General features: G+C 36.9%; 1 protein-coding gene across 5 annotated transcripts in view; it reads right to left on the bottom strand.

Annotated features, from left to right (window-relative positions):
- LOC134667486 (caskin-2) overlaps positions 1-19918 on the bottom strand; it is a 431327-nt gene that overhangs the window by 152822 nt on the left and 258587 nt on the right. Inside the window, exon 2 of one of the 5 annotated variants that reach the window (XM_063524905.1) lies at positions 6469-7020. The exons of the other annotated variants lie outside the window; for them this stretch is intronic. Coding sequence (XP_063380975.1) covers positions 6469-6997 — 529 coding nt within the window. The 5' untranslated portion in view covers positions 6998-7020. The remainder of the gene's footprint in view (positions 1-6468; positions 7021-19918) is intronic. 5 annotated transcript variants of the gene reach the window in all.

Here is a 19918-nt window from a genome sequence, read left to right as displayed (position 1 = left end):
CGTAAGCGCCATTTATCCTTAGGTTCCTTTTTATGGGAAAGCACGCATTGTATTCATTGACCAATATGAACTATATGACTACAATTTCTTATTTTCATAAGTCCTTTTGGTGTGAGAAAAGCAGTATAAAAGTAGGGTGGCGATAAACATCAGGAAACAATGGTCACTTAAAATAAAATGACAGTGCGTTATGGCGTAACTAACCTCGTTTTGGGTAAAGGAGAAAATAATACTACAGTTAAATTTGTACGCTATTTTGCACCGCTCCTAATATTACTTAAGAAAGTTAAAGATTTGTACATTATAGAAATAGGTATGTAAGCTGTAAACAACAAAAAATTAAACAAAATGACCCATCTGTCAGTTGTTACATTTGACGTAGGTTAACTGACATAGGTTTACTTTAACCCATCTGTCATATGCAGGTAACAACCGGAATGAGAAAAAACTTATTTTCACGAACTTTAAAGTTACCTTATAAAATTTGTTGAAATATTAACTATAAGGTAACTGTTTTTTGTCACAGTGAACAGAACGGGTAAAATTTTAAGGTCTGTCTTAAAATTTTAGCGTTCTGTTTGTTTACAGCAACCATCGCAGATACTGGTACAGTGTAGAGCCAAACAAATTTTTTAAAGAGCGTATTTTTAAGAAAAAATACTGTGTGAACCCCAAGGCTGAGGCATTCTACCTTCCAAACACTTTCTTTTCCAAGCCTATCTTGATTAAGCTAGCCTCGCGCAACCAATTGCATTTCATTGGGCGTTATCATGTTTCAATAATAACTAACATGGCGCTGGGGGTCATACAAACTATTCAACATAACTTTATACTCGTCTACATGCGTGTTCCTTCTACAATATGACCCATAGAATCGAAGCAAATGTACGAAGTAAGACGCAAGAGTTTTCTGGTATTTTGTACTGAGATGGTCGTACGCTTTGTGAATTCTTATTTCGCCTTGCCTAGCACGGCACGTACGAAATAAACGAAGACAGAGATAGGTACATATTTGTTCCATTTCAGAGTTTCGTAGAAGAGTGCCAAGTCCATAAAACTCCCGTGGGACTCGAACATATTAAAATTATTTTAAACGGGTTACACACGTATTAAGTCGAATAAACGCTCGACACGTTTTTTATAAATTTTTGAGGATTTCGACTGCAGCACGGACTGCACCGTTTCTACTGATCGAGTGCGCGAGGGCCTACCGCGAATCATGTTCGACGTGTTGCCTCCCGCAGCTGTGGGCCGAAGGCCTGACGCATCCGAGAGAGGTGCACCTCCACGCAAGGTCGAAGCATGACCTTTAGGAGGTTAGTGCTCAAACAGAACAAATAATTGGTTTAAGTACGAGTAGCTAAGTGAGAAGGCTGAACTGCCGTATATCGCGCTGTCACACTTACGTACTAATTTACAAGTGCGACAGAGAGGCAACACGTCGACGGTAGGCCCGCAGTATCAGTAGAAACGATGAGTAACGCGTGTTAATTATTTTAATGTTGCCAAGTCTGCCTGTCCAGTGTCCGAATGTATCTCATCAACAGGTAGAGTTTGTGCGGAAAGAGAAGAGTCATAGAATGTATTGGTTTAGTTATACTTTCTTACACTTACAACTCTTCTCTTTCCGCACGGGCTCTACCTATGTAGCAGATACAAAATTTAAACGTTTGCAAAATTTTAGTAGAAGAATGTAAACGCTATGGTATGGTGTAGCTAACTACCTAACCCATGAATTTACATGAAGACATAAACCTACAAAAGACACGAGTTACACAGATCAACTTATCTGAAGTTGAAAATAACTCGAGATTCGACTTAATTATATGAGGACTCGACCAACACTACTAGGAACTACAATTATTACTCAAGGACACTTCCATCTCAAGGCACTAAACCGTCAGCATTTCTAGGTAAACGTTAATACATTGCAACAGTAAATCAACTGGACGGTTTAATAATCACTTCATCATCACAATAGTCAAGATTAAATCCAGTCGCAACGTTTAATGGCGAAATTCCCGATTCAGCAATGTAAATCAACTGCGACGTCCGGTAATGAAGCACTTTCCGCGTTATTTTATTAATGGACTGGTTTTTATCTGGATAAATTAAATGCATGGAAATTGGGAACATAATCCCTACTAGTTTATATTATAAATGCGTATGTAACTCTGTCTGTAACCTCTTCACGCTTAAACCGCTGAACCTGAATTGAAATTTGGTATGGATATGTAATTAGTTATAGGCCCGGTGAAGGACAGGTTAGTTTTTATCAATCATCATCATCATCATCCTTCCAGAACCTAGTAATACATATTTACATTTTTTTTATTTAAAATATGAAATTATGTCAAAATTACAGTCTCTACTGCATCGCCAAAACTTAGGTGTTTTAATTACATTAATATCTACGTACATTTTGACAAATAATTTTATCTTAACTGAATTAGAATAATGTGATACTTGCAAATTAGTGTTAATGAGTCACAAAAGCTAAGCATAAAGATAAACATTACCAAGTGTAAAAACTTTACAATCGCAAACATAAAAACGTAGGTATTATACATTTTTGACAAAACCCGAATTCCAACATTAAAAAAAGTCATCAAACATTCAAACGTCAAAGTGAAGCTCAAAACCAATTTCGCTAAGAGTAGCCCCAGGCGAAGCCGAAAACACCCCTCGGTAATGTATTATTTCCCGGCCATGTGCCGAATGCTTGACTTTTGTTACGTGTGTAAAAGAGCAGTGTTATTAGTCTCATGTATAATTGATGTGTTGATACGAGTTAGATAAACATAGATATCTTGAATAGATTTAATGCACCCTACTTTTTCTACGCTAATACGAATTGTATGAGTCATTGTTTCTTCAAGCGTGTAAGTTGTGATACATTTAATTAAATAAGTATATATTGCACCTCATGCACTATGACGTTATTTTGTTGACTTTGTTAAAAAAAAACATTACTTTGCTAATCCGCGGAATTGTGTTTTGCTTCATTTCGCGGATTAACAAAGTAATTTATTTATGATTTAATAAATATGGATTTTGGCATAGTAACACCGGCGATTCTATTAGTGACTTTGTTAACATTTAGTCAGATTAATACCATACCAGAAAATACCACATTCCAGGGCCAGGCCCCACGGAATGACTGGTCTCTAGATTGAATTCTGTCGCGATTTAGAAAAAAGAAACGAAGTATAATATGTATGTATTTAATACCTTAACCGTGACAAACAAGGATTTTTTGCCTCGTATTTTAATTGCGTTTATCACTTCGGCAGGCCATTATATCCTCGTCTTTATAATCCACGTCCAATAAACCAAAGTAATTAAAAATAACGTTTTTACAATAAAACCGTTTCAGCCGCCGCATCGTTGCAAGGATTCTATTACTTCAACTAAGTGTGGTCTGCGCCTCCCAGTGGGGTAGACCACTAGCCCAGTTTCTTTTAAAACCACTTCTATTTCGAAGTTTACAGAGTGCCAGGACCATTAGCGTTCGAAGTTCGAACTATCGAGTGCGGTGTAACGGAAAATTAAAAGGGGCAATTTTCTTAACGAGTTCACTCGCCTTTGTAGTTTGTAAGGGTGAAATTCCTGTAGTAGGTAACTAGTATCCCTTACTATAATTATAGGTATGCAAGTGCTTTGTTGAAATGTATGTCTTGAACGATTTTCTGTTCTGTTAAAAACGAATACTTGTAATTTGTTGCTTTTTTTGGGCTAGATTGATAGAATTAATCATGATTCTTCTCAATGGATAAGATAGGATAAATATCAATTATAAACGAATAGGTACCTATTGTTCTTTTTGATTAAGAATATTGCCCGACAATTTATTAATTAATCGTACTTTTCCATAACAAAAGTGGATCAGTAATATTATAAAGGCTAACTACATCATTATTCTATTTTCATAAGACCGTAGGGGTAATTAGTGCCATAATTTTCAGGGCTATAGGCGGTCTGGTCACATTAGTATATTCCACGAGGCCATTAGTAAGGGTCGCCATCTCGTCCGTATATGCTAAGATACTTAAATAACCATTTGTAGGCCTTATAGCGTTGCATTAAGGCCTACGAATGGTAAGTAAGGTAGTGTCGACGATGATACTTTGTCCGGAAGTTACTTTTGATTAAGGATGGGTTAGTCGCTTCTACTCTTTAATTAAATGAAGGCTTTGCGGCGAAGGCCGAGCTCAACTAGTGATGTTTATTGTTGTGGATAAAACTTATATTTATATGTCTATCGACATGTATTGGGATGGATTTTTTAACGCCGAAAAACAAACTACAAGCTTCATAATCATGCATCATGCTATTATATGGTTAAAACAGTTTAACTAACTCTATTCACAAGAATGGAGTTAGATTATCTCACTGAATAAAGGCTAAATAGAACATGATGTAATTATAACACCATAAAACTAAGATGTCATCATGACTTCAATATGCGAAATGTTCCATTACTAAAATCTTGCGCAAAAACTTACTTAACGCACCAGGTTAGCATTAATGTGCGTAGTCGTTAAGCATATGTAGCTTCAACTACCTTTACTGTTTATCACCTTTTCCCTGTAAGCTGAATTACTATCTCTCTTACAACAGAATAAAGTCGAAATTGCAATAATTAAGCGTAAAGATATGCAAGGTTTCGAAAGTAAACGTTTTATTCGGTGGCAGGCTCATAATACGGGGTAATCGGAGGTGGTATTAGTCCATTTGTATGATAATAGCAATCTAGGGTCCATATAGGGTTCAAGGATGAAAGTTTCCTGACTCCGGTGAACTGAACACAGATATACTAATGATAATTACAGGTACATACCTACAGTAAACTTGCTAAATATGTTAGGATTCTGCACGGGAATGTGTACTGGGGCGTATGGATTGTCAGGATGGCCGAATGTTAGGCTTAGGGGCGTTAGTCTTAGTATACACTTGTAACCCGTAAGTATTGTTTTTTAGTTAAATTCATGGCAACACTTTTCCAATGTGAAGTTCCTTCTATGGCAAGAAAACGAATTAATGTATAGAATTAAATATTAACAGGTAAAAAAGTGCGGACATTAATAATAGGCCAAAATAAACTTATGTCTACTACGAAACGTATTATTATTGTGTACCCTCTAGCGTTAAAACCTATAAAACTTTAAAATACCTATATGAAGTGGAAACAGTAGATATTATCCACATATACCGCAATTGAATTAACTGGTCAAGGAGGAATCAAGGAGATGATTTGTTTTTGCTTTCCGATTGAGTCATGTCTATAGAATAACGGAATGCTGTTTGTAATTATGTGCATAGTTACATATGTATATGCATTGAGCAGGAAGATAACTTAGGGCCGATAATTATGATGATGTTGCAGTTTTGTAAGTAAATAATATCAATTGAATGTATTTATAAAGATATAAGTAGGTATGGCATGAGGAAGATTAACTAATGATCTATTATAAAAGATGATGGAATATGTCGAGGCTATACTACGTACTTACATAAATACATAGTACGATGATGGTAATAAAAGTGACCGATCGAAACAAACACTGATCAACTCAAATAGTAACTCGACGTCATTTAACGAAAACGAACCATTCTCAAAATAATCAAAAGAACGACTTTTCTTCTTGCCGGAAAATTCAAATTTTATTGGCATTGATCCTTTTCCTTAAATAACGTCCAACTAGTCTTGTAGGACAGAGGGCAAAGGAGATAAATCATACCTACTTAACACTAAGTGTAGATTATGAAGTTTCTCAACCATGAGATAATAGCCAAAAATATTTCAGAAGTTAATACTTACCATAAATTTATTTACGTCCATTCTCTAGTGCCAACAATATGAATTAATTCAATATTCCCAATTAGCACGCATGTCATGATTTAGCTCATGAAATATATTCTGTAATTTATAACAGTATCAAGTGACCGATATGATTAATGCAAACGATTAAATGATAATGTAACCCATCGATTCCGCTCAAAATTAAACAAAATGAATAGGCGCTGTAACAAATGCACGGGAAATATATCGTCCACAAACAATTGGTTAATTTACATAAAAGAAAGCGTTTTAATTCTGTTAAGCTGTGCGGTTAATCAGCTTTGTGTAAACTTACCCACCAAGGGCTGATGAGTCTTACTTGGGTAAACCAGTCTAATGTGATCGCTAGATCCGTGTAAACTCTGCATTATCAGAGAATTAACTTAAACTGGTTAGTCCGAGTGTTTCACTCGCCGGCGCTTGGTAAGCATTAAGAACGACCCCTGGTCATTTGTTCCCGTCGCCCAATAATTAAGTCCGACAGCCTAGAGTTGTAAACGTAACTGCCTCTAAATAATAGAATAATGAGAAGCAACCGGATTTCCAAAGGTTAGAACGCATGGGTCGAGTTTAATGGATGATTAACTTGTTAAATGACACTCAGGGGTGATTATGTCTTGACTCACGTAGTAAAAGATTCTTCCAGCTACCGCCCAGAGCGCGAAGACAGCGGTGGAGACGGGGCGCCGGCGCTGGCGCCCGAGCAGGCACTGGCCTGACATCCCCTTCCGAAGAACTCCTGGCAAGTAAAGAGCTTCCTCTATCACGAGACAAGGAGCGACGCCTTCCGAAAGGCGCTCCTCTGACTGTTGCAAAATTATCCTCATGAGTACTAAATGTGTCCATTGGAATCCCTTCAGGTTCCTCTCTTCTGCTTCGCACGGAAAACGTTCTTCTGAAACCGTTTGCGAAACCTTCCATAGTTTTCTTTTTAGGTTTTGGGACCTCTTCGGAGCTGATTACAGTGATGTCGTCGAAGTCCTGTGCGTTGTATGTTCTGTAGGTTCTGGACTCCAAGCCTGTGAGGTCTTCTATGCCACCGTGGCGGTACCGAAGCGGTCTTCCTCTGTCGATGATCCCGAGTTCATCGTAGCTTCTGTAGGTTGAGGAGGCCCGCCGCGGCGCAGGCGGTCTTCCAGCTCTGTCTATGGTCATTCTGAACTCTAATTATCTCGAACCTGACGAGAGAACAATCAATTTTTAGTCAATATTCATCTAACACTGGATATTCAGATCCTTTGTTTTCCAAGACGCACATTTCATTTCAACATTCGAGGTTCGTAGTTTCTGTTTATCGTGGCTCCTGCACCGTTGATTAATTCAAATGGCTCCTTAGAGTGAATAAAACATGTTTATGTGTATATTAATTAAAGGAAAAGTGTTAATTTCCTGTGGCCTTGGCTTGGCTGCTTTCTCATGGAGTCGTGATGTTTATTTCCTAGCGCTCTTTACACATTGCATTTTGAGCTTGTGTAGTATATTTTACCTCGAGATTTCAACAAGTACACGTAATTATATGCCAGAGTTATACTAGTTGACCTGTATATGTGTATTTGGACTATTTGGTGAATAGGCAAGCCTTATCGGATATTATTGTGGACACGAATATTTGCTGGTTGCGTGCGCGAGCCACGTTCGGCTATACCGTAACTTGTCTAACTTCTGCGTAACATCGAAATAAAAATTGTTTACATGCCCAACAAAGAGCGATAGTGGCATTTTTTCGAACAAATCTAGCGATGTCACGCCACATTTTTACAGAATTTTCCACTGAGCTTTGCGACGAAACAATGCGACCGCCATCGCTATCGCTCGCCATCACGACTGTCTACAAATGACATTTAATTTGTTTTGAATGCCATTTTATTTTTAATCTGTTTGTTCTGTAGAACATTCTATTGATCTAAGGGTTTTTTGAAATGAGAATTATAAGAGCCATATCACTCTTGTCAAAAATCCTTGTGTGAAAAGGCCTTAACGCGAAAATTCTCTGTACGATGAAGTATGTCGCAGAAAGTATAATCATTTAATACGCGTATAATAATTTTATTGTTCAATTAAAATTATATACTCCTAAAAGCTTAATCAAATACCTTCATCATAAAAGTAGTCATAATATTAATTACCAATATTAATACAAATTACAAACCAGTCGATAAAGAAAGTGGAGGCTGTTGGTTCGCACTCTATCACTACACCTTATAAAACTAAGTCCCCCGCCGCGTCTGTTTGTATGTTCGCAATAAACTCGATTACTGAACGGATTTTGATGCGGTTTTCACCTATCAATAGAGTTATTCTTGAGGAAGGTTCAGGTGTACAATTTGTTAAGGGGTTTCGTAAGCCGTGCGAAGCCGAGGCGAGTCGCTAGTAAAAAAAAGTACATCTTTTTGATTTTTTTTCGAAACGCCATGACACTCTAATGTTCCAGCTTACAAGTACTTTAGTGTGTAGTGGAACTCGAAGAGCATGTCGCTTTTAACTAGCTATTGCAACTTTTGCTTCGAACCAATCCCACAGTCAAGAAACTCTACAGTAGCTCTATTTCATTTGGCGTTATTTCAGAAAGCTTTTTTTGAACATTGTCTTTTTATAGGCAGCACTATTTATCCTCTGTCTGCCGCCCAGAAGCCTAAAACAGGCCTTTAATCCTTCGGTTTTTTTCAAAGTCAAATCATATTCGCACTAAGACTTTTTCAAATCTTCCGATAAAACATCTAAAATATTTTAAATTACGAATCTCAATCTATTACATCAATGATTCAATGGCTACCAACTAACAACCCCATTTCTCAAAATTCCAACACGTTACATTCATCTCCGCTCTACTGTAAAACCGTTGGACATTGTGCAACGAGGAGCCATTAGCCGTCGCAACGGATTTCAAACAATTATCGAATTAGGAACTGTATCCTGCCAGTTAGCGGCATCCGCGGGCACGTCTTATCTCCTCGAAATTTCGAGAACATCGCTCTATTGCTGGACAATTAGAGTGAATGCACTGTGGTATTGTTTTACCTGATTCCATTTGTATTTAAAAAAGGTACGTTGTTTGACGAAACTCAAGTACTTTTTAAAATCAGAGAATAAAAACCTTACAGATGCGAGAAACAGCATCGACACGAAAATCCATATAGAAATCGCACATGTAACATTCAAGCGTTATAGAAATTAACTTAGAAAACGCCTACGTAGATTCCAAATGTTTATTTATCATGCGAAAATGTCATAACATAAATACCAGATCCATAGCATTTCATGTAAAGAAAATGAAGCCATTACAAACAACAATCGGCAATAAACCATCTTGAACACTAAAAAGTTGTAACAGATCGTTACTTTACAACGTGCTGGTTCACACGATTAATTTAGCCAACAACATTGTTACCCGCAGCGTTTTGTTACGCATTTGTCTCTGGCCAGAGTGACGCGTACGACAAAAAACCGGGCAAGTGCGAGTCGGACTCGCGCACGAAGGGTTCCGTACCATAATGCAAAAAAAAAAAACAAAAAAAAGCATAAAAAAACGGTCACCCATCCAAGTACTGACCACGCCCGACGTTGCTTAACTTAGGTCAAAAATCACGTTTGTTGTATGGGAGCCCCATTTAAATCTTTATTTTATTATGTTTTTGTATTTGTTGTTATAGCGGCAACAGAAATACATCATCTGTGGAAATTTCAACTGTCTAGCTGTCACGGTTCGTGAGATACAACCTGGTGACAGACGGACGGACGGACGGACGGACGGACGGACGGACAGCGAAGTCTTAGTATTAGGGTCCCGTTTTACCCTTTGGGTACGGAACCCTAAAAAGCGCCACCGAGTGAAAATTTACGCCCGCAAGCGTTTTTGTACAATTAACTTTGGCGTGCGTTTCGCTACTTTCTAAAGTGTCTTGTTTTAATTTAAAATAATGTCAAACGTTCATCATCATCATCATCATCATTTCAGCCTGTATACGTTCCACTGCTGAGCACAGGCCTCCTCTCATGCGCGAGAGGGCTTCGGCTATATAGTCCCCACGCTAGCCCACTGCGGATTGGGGACTTCACATACACCTTTGAATTTCTTCGCAGATGTATGCAGGTTTCCTCACGATGTTTTCCTTCACCGAAAAGCTAGTGATAAATATCAAATGATATTTCGTACATAAGTTCCGTAAAACTCATTGGTACGAGCCAGGATTTGAATCCCCGACCTCCGGATTGAAAGTCAGACGTCATATCCACTCGGCCACCACTGTTTCAAACGTCAAACGTTGTAGACCGGAAATTTGATATTCATAGGAATATCAAATTTAGATGGAATTTATTCAAGATGTAATCCTAGTGATTGCGTTTACGGGATGGATGTCCATTTTACTTTACAACGTAAGTACTTTCAGTTGCTTTCGTACCTATTCAATGTAAGACTGTGGTCATAAAGTGTGGTGCTTACGTTTGTTTTGCTAATAAGTCTTTCTGTAGACTGCGAGTTGGAAATGATTGAATACTCTTTGTTGGTTTATTCATGATTTCCACAGTTTCAGTGAAATGGGTCAAGAAGATCGTAATGAACAATTTGTTTGTATATGGTATATGTATGCGGTCTTGACTTTGTGAATTACAACAATTTTCAAATTAAGCCTCTTGTTGGTTACTACTTTACGTTTCCTCCTGAGTCCCCATTGTCATTATTGCAGTTTTGAATTTGGAACCTTCTTGTATTCCATTTTAATTCAAAATTCGCTTTGGATTAAATCCTTTATAAGGGCCTCAGGGACTCAGGAGGATATGATCCAAGACACACAGCTCAAATAATTTTTCGTTCGGTTCGGACATAGCATTTTAAACTCGCTTGTCCTTTGACAGAAAATTTTAAGAAACTCTACATTTTCATGAGCCACAAATCATTTCACACAATATTTTTGATACTAATATCTTAGCTATAGCGGCTTGTGCAGAGAAAAACACTCGTTTCGCTCGCAGGCCCTTTATAATGAAGGGCCAGTTTTTGCCTTACGCTCGTGCGTAAAATTAGCGCCTCAGCTTTTTCCAACCATAATGGCTGCGGTTATGTAAACAAGTTGGGAAACTTTCGAGCTCCAGATATTAGTAAATTTAGTAATGAGAACTTGATAGGCTTTCAAGGTTTAGGTTCCTGTTCTACAAGTAGTGACAAATTGTATTGGGATTATTGGGTAACCAAAAATGATGTTGATTGAACGGTGATCATTAATCAATACGTAATTGCATTACAGAACTGTCAATCCTACGATTATAATGCTACGTAATTTCAACCTGTACCTTGCTGTTTTATTGGGCTACAGAACCCTACACAGAGCATGGCCCGACATTCTCTTGGGCGGTTTTGTGATGCCTATTTCCCATTATAATTATAGGTATTAAGAGTTATTATAAAAGAGTTTTGCAACAAAGTTACAAACTTAACAGTTGTGGTGACCGTGACTGAGTACCTGCCTACTTCAATGACGTAATTATTAGTTCTAAGAATACTTAAAATTGACTTAAAAGTCAAACAGCTGTTGCCATTACTTATGTTAACATAGGCGAAGCACGTTCTTCAAAATGTTTACAATTATGATTATTGTCCGTATGATTTTGTAGCTGTACCTAATATGTACTTATTTTTTTTCTGAAAGTTTATAATAATAATAAGTAAAATCCTAACTGATGTACCCATTTGTTCAACTACGAATAACAAGGGCCGATATCCCAAAGATGACGGTTAGTGTCAAGTACCACACATTCTGTTACAAAACTGACAGACGTGACAGAAACATAACTTAAGTCGGACTTTAAAATAAAAGTAAAAATAAAAATGGCTCTAAAGTCAAAAGTAACTATAGCTCTTTTGAATACATTAAACGCCTCGCATGTGAGATAACACTCAACGGAAGTGTAATGTTGTAAATGTCAACTTGTATTGTCTTGAATCTTGAAATGAACGACAATGTATTTGTATCTTATAGAAAACGTAGATTACAGTATTTTGATGGCTTTTCTGTAAGAATTATTCTTCCTCTACAAGTCTATAAATGTCAAAACTACTTTGGAATGTGTACGTTTTGTAAGCTGGAATTAAGGAGAATATCCGAGAATCGAGTTGTTCAAAATATCGTTACGACTGCCAACGAACAAACACTCGACTATGCATAATACTTTCAAACACTAATGCGCTCCCTTAACGTTCTAAAATCAGTCTCCAGTGGCACTTTAAACTAAACAGCTCGATATGAAGGACATGTACAAACAAACGTACCCAGGAACAAACGCCGAACAAACGACGTACGTTCAGAAGAAACTAACGTTTATATGACTGTTTTAGAACGTCAGGAACGCAAAGGCATAATGAAATGGCCACTCAACAGTGTTAAAAGCTAAGTGGGAATTGTTATTGGTCGGGAATATTTTTAGTTTTGATCAGAAGAATGAGAGCACGTGCGTGATTCCTAATTCCTAAAGCGTTTTGTGAGCCTATTTCGGAATCACCATCAAGTATCAAGACTCTGACAAGAGTGTGACGACAAAGAAGAATCAAGACTTTATAAGTACAAAAATAATCAAAAACTAAAGGGACACCTAAAGCAATGATACGTTATAACGTTGAACCAATTTAACTTTAGTTGCCTAAATTAAAAATAGTAATATATAGTTGTATAAGTTTAATTCCGAAGTAGGATTATAAATCTTAGACACAGGATGAATCCTCCACGCTGCACTCTCAAACCCTTCAGAAGATCTAAAATTATCACTATATTTCAACACTCATAATTATTTATCACTTTCCCTCCTCCTCGGGACATTATATTTCCCATTATTCTTCCGGTTTGTTGAGTGGTAATTTATGGCCAAAATAACTCGAGATGGTTTGGCTGATAATTTCGAAATCAGTCCAGTAGTTGAGCCGAAACGGTGGCTGTTTACGAGTTTCCATTTTGGTTTATATCTTTGAAGATTTGATGGCTCCTAGAGGTATGACTTGTATCGTACCTATAGAGGTAGGAAATTATCATAAATAGATGATGAAGATTGGAGAAGCCATAGTTAGGTAGAAGAAGAGGACTGTATAATTTAAAGATGTTAAATTTAGGAGAAAATATACCATTTATAAGAGCACAAGAAAACAAGTTGCATTATGGAATGGTCAAGAAGGAAGAGATCGCTGTGGTGACAAATATCAGAAATAACACAGATTTTAAATATAGAACACCTTGTTTATATAACGAAACGGACAATTAAAACCAAAATGCATTTTCAAATTATTTTTTGAAAGAAAATGCGAATTCCCAAACTCCCAATTTGATAAACCCCTATTTAAAAACGCCAATAACTTCTCTTCTTCCCAAATTTTTGGACTAAATTTGTAAAAATGTAATGTCCTCGTGTTTCGTGCAATGAATTCGCCACCAACATCAACATCACCCACATCTCGTCTCGTATTGCGACAACAGTGATGTAGATGCATGCCGCGCCACTTGCGCAATGCTCCCGATATGGGCACGACCAAATTACATATCTTTGGGAGTCGGGAAACGTGCCTTATTAAATCGATATTATGGCGTCAACATATTTTATTATAAAGTGCTTTTTACCTTAGAATCTTGCATTATTGAGGCTTGATTCCGTTTAAATAATTGACTTGAAATCAATTGCCAAAATTAAAGGTAAAATTTGCCTTAAAATAATCCGTAACTTCATCTAATCGACATTTATCGTCATCTGTCTTTATTTTATAAACATTTACATAAAATGTTGGCTTTATTTCAGATAAGTAATAAATAGCCGACGTTTGGATATTTTACAAATAACCTTCCATCAGTTTATTGAGCGAAAATTTATGAACCAACCAGGCTTAAATGGTACCTACGGTACAGGTTGACCGAAGATTGGACATAAAAATAATTATAAAGTACTACTTATGTCAAGCAATTTATCAATTTTCCAATAATCTCCTTTTAACATAGCTTTCTTCTTTATTAATTGTACAGTCATCAAATGCGACTAATAAGTTCTGACTGACTGTAAAGTGTAAAGGTGTATACAAAACTTCGTAAACCGGCATCGCCCGATCGGTAATATTAATTTTATTGTACGATGCACAGTGACTCAGCTTATTTTAGAATTGCTAATTTCCCTCACCACGCATAAATTCTGTTCGAGTAAGCAACTTGAAGACTATAGTCACACTACAATAAACAGACATTTAAGTGCGATTTTTCGTCGTAACTTGAGGTAAATAAAGACGGTTTTAGAATGGATAAACGCCGCGATTACACGGTTCGTATTTCATTGTTTGATAGTTCGATCAGGTAGATTAGATTTCCTGAGTACAATGTTAACAAACACTTTCGATAAAGAATTAAACAAGGATATTTTTCCTTATAAATAAATGTGAAGGTAAATAATATAATGATTATAAAGAATAACGAAACATTCAAGGATTGATATATAAATGAAACTGAGATATGATGACAAAGAGAACTTAATAATTTTAAATTAATCACAATACTAATTAAAAATAAGCAATTTATTTACTACCTTCAGAAGAGCATGTGAGCATAATAGCGATAAATTAGAAGAAAGTGATACAACGGCGAGTAACAAAGGAGTGTTATGCTCCCGTTATCGTTATGAGAACGTTTATATTAGTGGCACTATTAACCCTGTTGTGGACTAATTTATAGGTACTACATTGATAGTAAGGAATGTAGCAACATGTGATAAACAATAGGTCGTAACACAACAGCAATATCTGACAAGATAACTTGCACAGAAAAAATTAAATTTCTTATTTCTCTATAGCCTATAATCTAGCAAAACCACTAGGTACTAAAACATATCTAACGACAAGTTAAAATCTAATAAAGCCGCCTGGAGCGTGTCGAAGAAATAAGTAGAACATTAAAGATAACCCAACCTCATGAAATAAAACTATTGAAACAGATTATATCGCGTATATTGAATTTAAACTACATACCGACATTTCGAACCCTTTACTGAGTTCGTGGTGGTGATAGTTCGTGGACAATATTATAAACCAACCTCGTTTGTCAATTTGGCAAAACTATTAAACCGCCATAAATTAAAGCAACACACAGACACCAACAACCAATGATATAATCAAACATTTATAGAAGTCACGTAATCATATCATCAATAACAATAACATACTGATTGACGCTAATAGAAAAACCGAATGCATTGAATCATTACTTTGTACAAAATAATCAGATCCGAATCATGTAGACACGATAACATCTTGTGAATGAAACTGTGTAGCGTGATCGTAATAACATGTAATACGGCAATTACGAAGGCACGCCATCCTACGACGATGACATATGTGGGAGCACGAACATTACCAGGCTTAAGTTACAAAGTTCACGAATGAAGGGACACTAAAACATAGATAAAGGTTAATTACGTGAGACAAAGGAAAGTTCAGGACACAAAAAATCTTACAAAGATTGAGTACATGGTTGTTGCAATAGGGATAATAAATCTCTGAGGCGAACCAGTATAAGATCGCTTTCGAATTGCGTTAAGTCCCTACAGATCTTGAGGTCACATTATATTGGATCGTACATGAACTTGCAAACAAGCAATGAGAATAACAGAGAGCCTTACTAACGAGACAGGGGCAGCGCGACCCATCCATCAGCCGCGGAGAAATCTGCCCGACTGATAGCGCCAAATTACCTGCAGGGTGATCACCACACAATAACCTGACCCCGGAGAAAGTGCAAGTGATTAATAAAATAAGCTACGCATATCCCCGGGCGATCCAATAAAAATACAGTAATAACAGATCATATCGAAGCGATTGCAAATTGTTAATAAGAAAATTCAACTGACAGAGCAATTGGCGGTTGCGAAAGCTTCATTGATTTTACTGTGGATGTAAATTCGCTTACAGGCCTTGTAGTAGGTGTGTACATTTCTAAAGCACATGTGGACCAGTTCAACTGTAATCTCAAGATCCGTTACAACTATTGGCGAGCTGGGGCCGCACTTTACTGGTTTTGGTTAGTGCCTTGAATAATTCTTGAGGATCCTTGTCGACGCGTTGATTGTTGCGACGCTGACACTTTAACGAGAGCCTTGTAAATGAAACTTCACGGAAACAAGACGGGGAAAGCGTTGAAAGAGGAACGATTTGTGTAGCGCCCCGTGTCACGAGGTGCGAGGAGGGTCCCTAGGTCATTCATAAGCAGTGAAAGCGAGACAGTGATATTCCTAAATTGCCCCAGGGCATGATGGGTCAGGCTTAATAGATTTGAAAATATTCTATCCGTCAGTTGCTGTTAGAAAACAACTGTGAATACAGAATCTATTTTGACGTTCGTTTGCATAAATAGGTCAAGATAGATTGGCTCAATACAGTCTGTATTGTATTGTACCAACGACTTGTGTTACTGCTACTACTCGCTGCTCGAAGGTACGAGTATGGAGATCGAGGCCTTTGACGTCAGTTTAATATAAAAGTATTGTTTTACATTTTGCGAATAAGGTATAGTGGAACACCGGGCCGCTTTCAAGCGATGTCCATATTGAGCAGCGGAATTGCGAAGTTTCGGCAATCTCTCCATTTGCATTTCGAGTGCACGATGAGCCTTTGTTTTATCTTGACGCGGACAGATGTTTAATGAAAGTCAGTTTTTGTGCATTCCTCTCAAATTTTAACGAGATCCTGTGACAAAAACGCGGACTTTGACAGTTATTTAAACATTCTCTTGTTCTCGTGTTTTGTTTTATTTTTGCGAGGGGTAAAGGTATGAGAATAAAAGTTTGTGAAGATTTTAACGAGCCGCGTTCTTATTTCCTGGTTTTGGAATACCCACTCACAGCATTAGTTGTCAATGTTGTAATTCGCTGTAAGGAGGAACTGCGCTTGTTATTTTTGTAACCTTCAAACAGTTTTGTTAGACATTCTGTGCATTAGCAATATTGTTTATTTTGTGGTTTGCGGTTAAGCTGAGAATTGGTTGGTGACGTAATTCCGAAGGTGGTAAGTCCGTGTGACGAAGACGTGAGCTTGTTAGCAGTCGTTAGCGACTGTTACTCCGGTTATCGCTCCGGTAACGGGATATGATCGCTTCACTTTTAGAAGTAACCAGGCCGACGCCATGCAAAATAAGTAATCTGCTAAAAAGTCTGCTCATTTACAGTCTAAAACCCGGTGTTTGACAGTTAAAGATGACAAAATATTTCACTACTCTTTTCTGACGCCTAACATGTATTGTTAGTTTTAAACTCTCTAGGATTTGAGCATTTCGATTATTTGACGATAGCCATCGGTTAAGTTCAGCTGGAGTCTTTCCAATCTCTATTCTCTACTAGGTTAAGGGTTAGAGAATCAGTGATAAGACTCTCTTAAACTCCATAGTCTTTCACTCGCAGATTCCATAATAAGTCGAAACGATTTGTACTACTGCAAAAAACTACATTGCTGGCCGTAGCGGCCTGTAAGCTGACCTCTCAAGAGACACTTCGGCTTTTATTTGAATGTGTGTCTTATATTCTTCTTTCAACTTAACCTACCTAGCCAACAAAATAAAAACATCCAGATCCTTTCTTATTCTTAACTTTTTACCTAACTGCTTCTCGCCATGACTCCGCATATTCCTAATCGCCCCAAAGCCACTCGTGACATGTCCATAATTATTGAACCGATAATCAGACAAGTCCATGCATCGATCAAACAGGTACTTTCAAAATCACAAAGCTCGTATTAGAAAGCCGAATGCCAATAACGATAAAATTCTTGGACTATGCCATGTATTCCAAAACCGGCCCAGTGTAACGTGACCCACTGTACAGAAATGACTATACGTTATCTGAGAGCGCACTCTACTGGTTAAACTTGGGCCTTAATTTACCCAAGCTTGGTAAGCTATTGTAATGTCACTCTAGTTGAGAGATTGTCCGTACTATCATCGGCAGTTTCCTGACCATTCCTGAACTTTGTTGCGACGTATTAAGGTCTAAAATGTGTTATATAAATATAGCCATTCGTATGTGTGTAGCCGTAATTGCGTATCATGCAAAAACGAGTCGTGCAAAAACTTCGCTCCACAGAATCGATTGTGGTACGCGATGATTAATATAATTTTTATTTGCTTTCATTGTTGTGTATGAGTGAATCTACAGGGTATCGTTAGCCGTGGGCCTTGAATGCAAAAGTCGGTTAAACACCTAAAACTGAATTACATACATTCAAGAGCAATTATCATTAAGTGTACAAAAAGGACCTACTTTTTGACATTAGATATTACTTATGTATGATATTTATTAAAGTTAAAAGATAAAAAGCAAGTAATGTAGATAGCAGGTATGACCATTTGTTATTAGAAAAGTAGTAATGTACGTACGTTAAGCGCACCTAACGTTAACATACCCATTTAACAAAATAAGATATGAAAATAAATGTTTTTTTTCACATTTGTGACAAAAACTAGTTCATTTTGAAGACTTTGAAGTTCAATCGATCGATCTTCGCTTGACAGACACACTGTATTTCCCTCGTTCGGCCGTTGACATTGTAAAAACATCCGAGCAGAATTAACAGTACTCTTAGTACTACCAGCAACACTCGTTTACCTTTGTTGAACCTTAATTCTTTGCAATAAGGTATACGAATCATCAATTAAGTGTGGACGTAGTACCACGTTTGATGGATCGCCTGCCATGATATATACCACATTCTTTTGTATCGTAGTTTCGAAAAGTTAATATTTATAATGGGTAAACCAGATTATTTTTATTGACAAGCGAAATGATCGAAAGCTCTTGAGTTAATTATTGAAATCGATTCCGGTAGTCGTTTAAGAGATAACAACGTTAGTAAATTAAATTCTAGTTTGCAGATTTTTGAACGGTTTATTTAATTAGTTTAGAAAAACAGATCAATAGAGATACAGGATGAAATTTGAGACGTACTGTCTGTTTGTGTGTTTATATGTTTGTTCGCGATGAACTCAAAAACCACTGAACGGATTTTCATGCGGTTTCCACCTATCAATAGAGTGATTCTTGAGGAACTGTAGTACATGTATTTGGGACTGGGATATTATCATGCACTGTCTATAGACTAATACTTACTAATCCCACTATATATCTCTATATTCATAAACATATCAACGTATATGAATATGTGCGAGTTCCACATAAATTCACTCACGGTGATTAGGGAGTCATTGTTGACGTTCCACGGCTCAAAGGGCTTACTATTACTGCGACCAACTTTGACGATAGAGATTAGTAGATTAACAGATATAATGACAGAGCTAAAAGGGTGAGAGAAACTCACATCGGTTAAGCCCATTAGTATTAATGTTCTAAATTCATGACGCGGATACAAGTAAGACTATGCGAGTTTACAAGAAGGAAAGAGTAATTAAATGTAACTGTAGAATCGTGTTGGAAATATAAACAAGACAAGCAAAACGCTATTCAAATAATTCAATTCAGGTTCGTGATGCTCACATAAAGTAAAAAGAAATTCAAGAAACTTTTTTTTTACATTTTGAATGTCACTTTACTGCTAAGTTCCAATACGCATCACTACACCTTTTTGTACTTTCAAATGCATCACGACAAGTTATTTGAAGTTCTAATACTATGTTGCATTACTTTAATTCTTGCGTAGTTGCCGGTTAAACAGTTAAACATACATTGTGTATTTAAATAACCACCAAACAACTATAATTCAACACATGCTCTCATCTCTCATCTCAACAACATTTACCCACCTTCGTCTGTTGTGCGAAATATGAAATTGTAGGTATATGTACAGACGAGAATAACTCATATGTGGTAGATTTATTTTAAAAGACACCTAAACGTCATTTACAACTTCGCCATATTTGCTTATATAGAATACGACTTTATAATAAAATACCGGTCATAGGAAATCTATCGAAATCTATCTAAATATCACCTATTTAGATAGATTTCGGTTTCGGTTTATTAATAACTATTAAGTTCTACCTAGTTGTTCTACGCCGTAACAAATAAATGAATAGGTACAATTTCAATAATACAATTCAAATTCAATTAATAATATTGCAC

The sequence above is a fragment of the Cydia fagiglandana genome, chromosome 9 (assembly GCF_963556715.1).
Source record: "Cydia fagiglandana chromosome 9, ilCydFagi1.1, whole genome shotgun sequence".
NCBI classification, from domain to species: Eukaryota; Metazoa; Arthropoda; class Insecta; order Lepidoptera; family Tortricidae; genus Cydia; species Cydia fagiglandana.
This window is presented reverse-complemented; position numbering and strand designations above follow the sequence as displayed.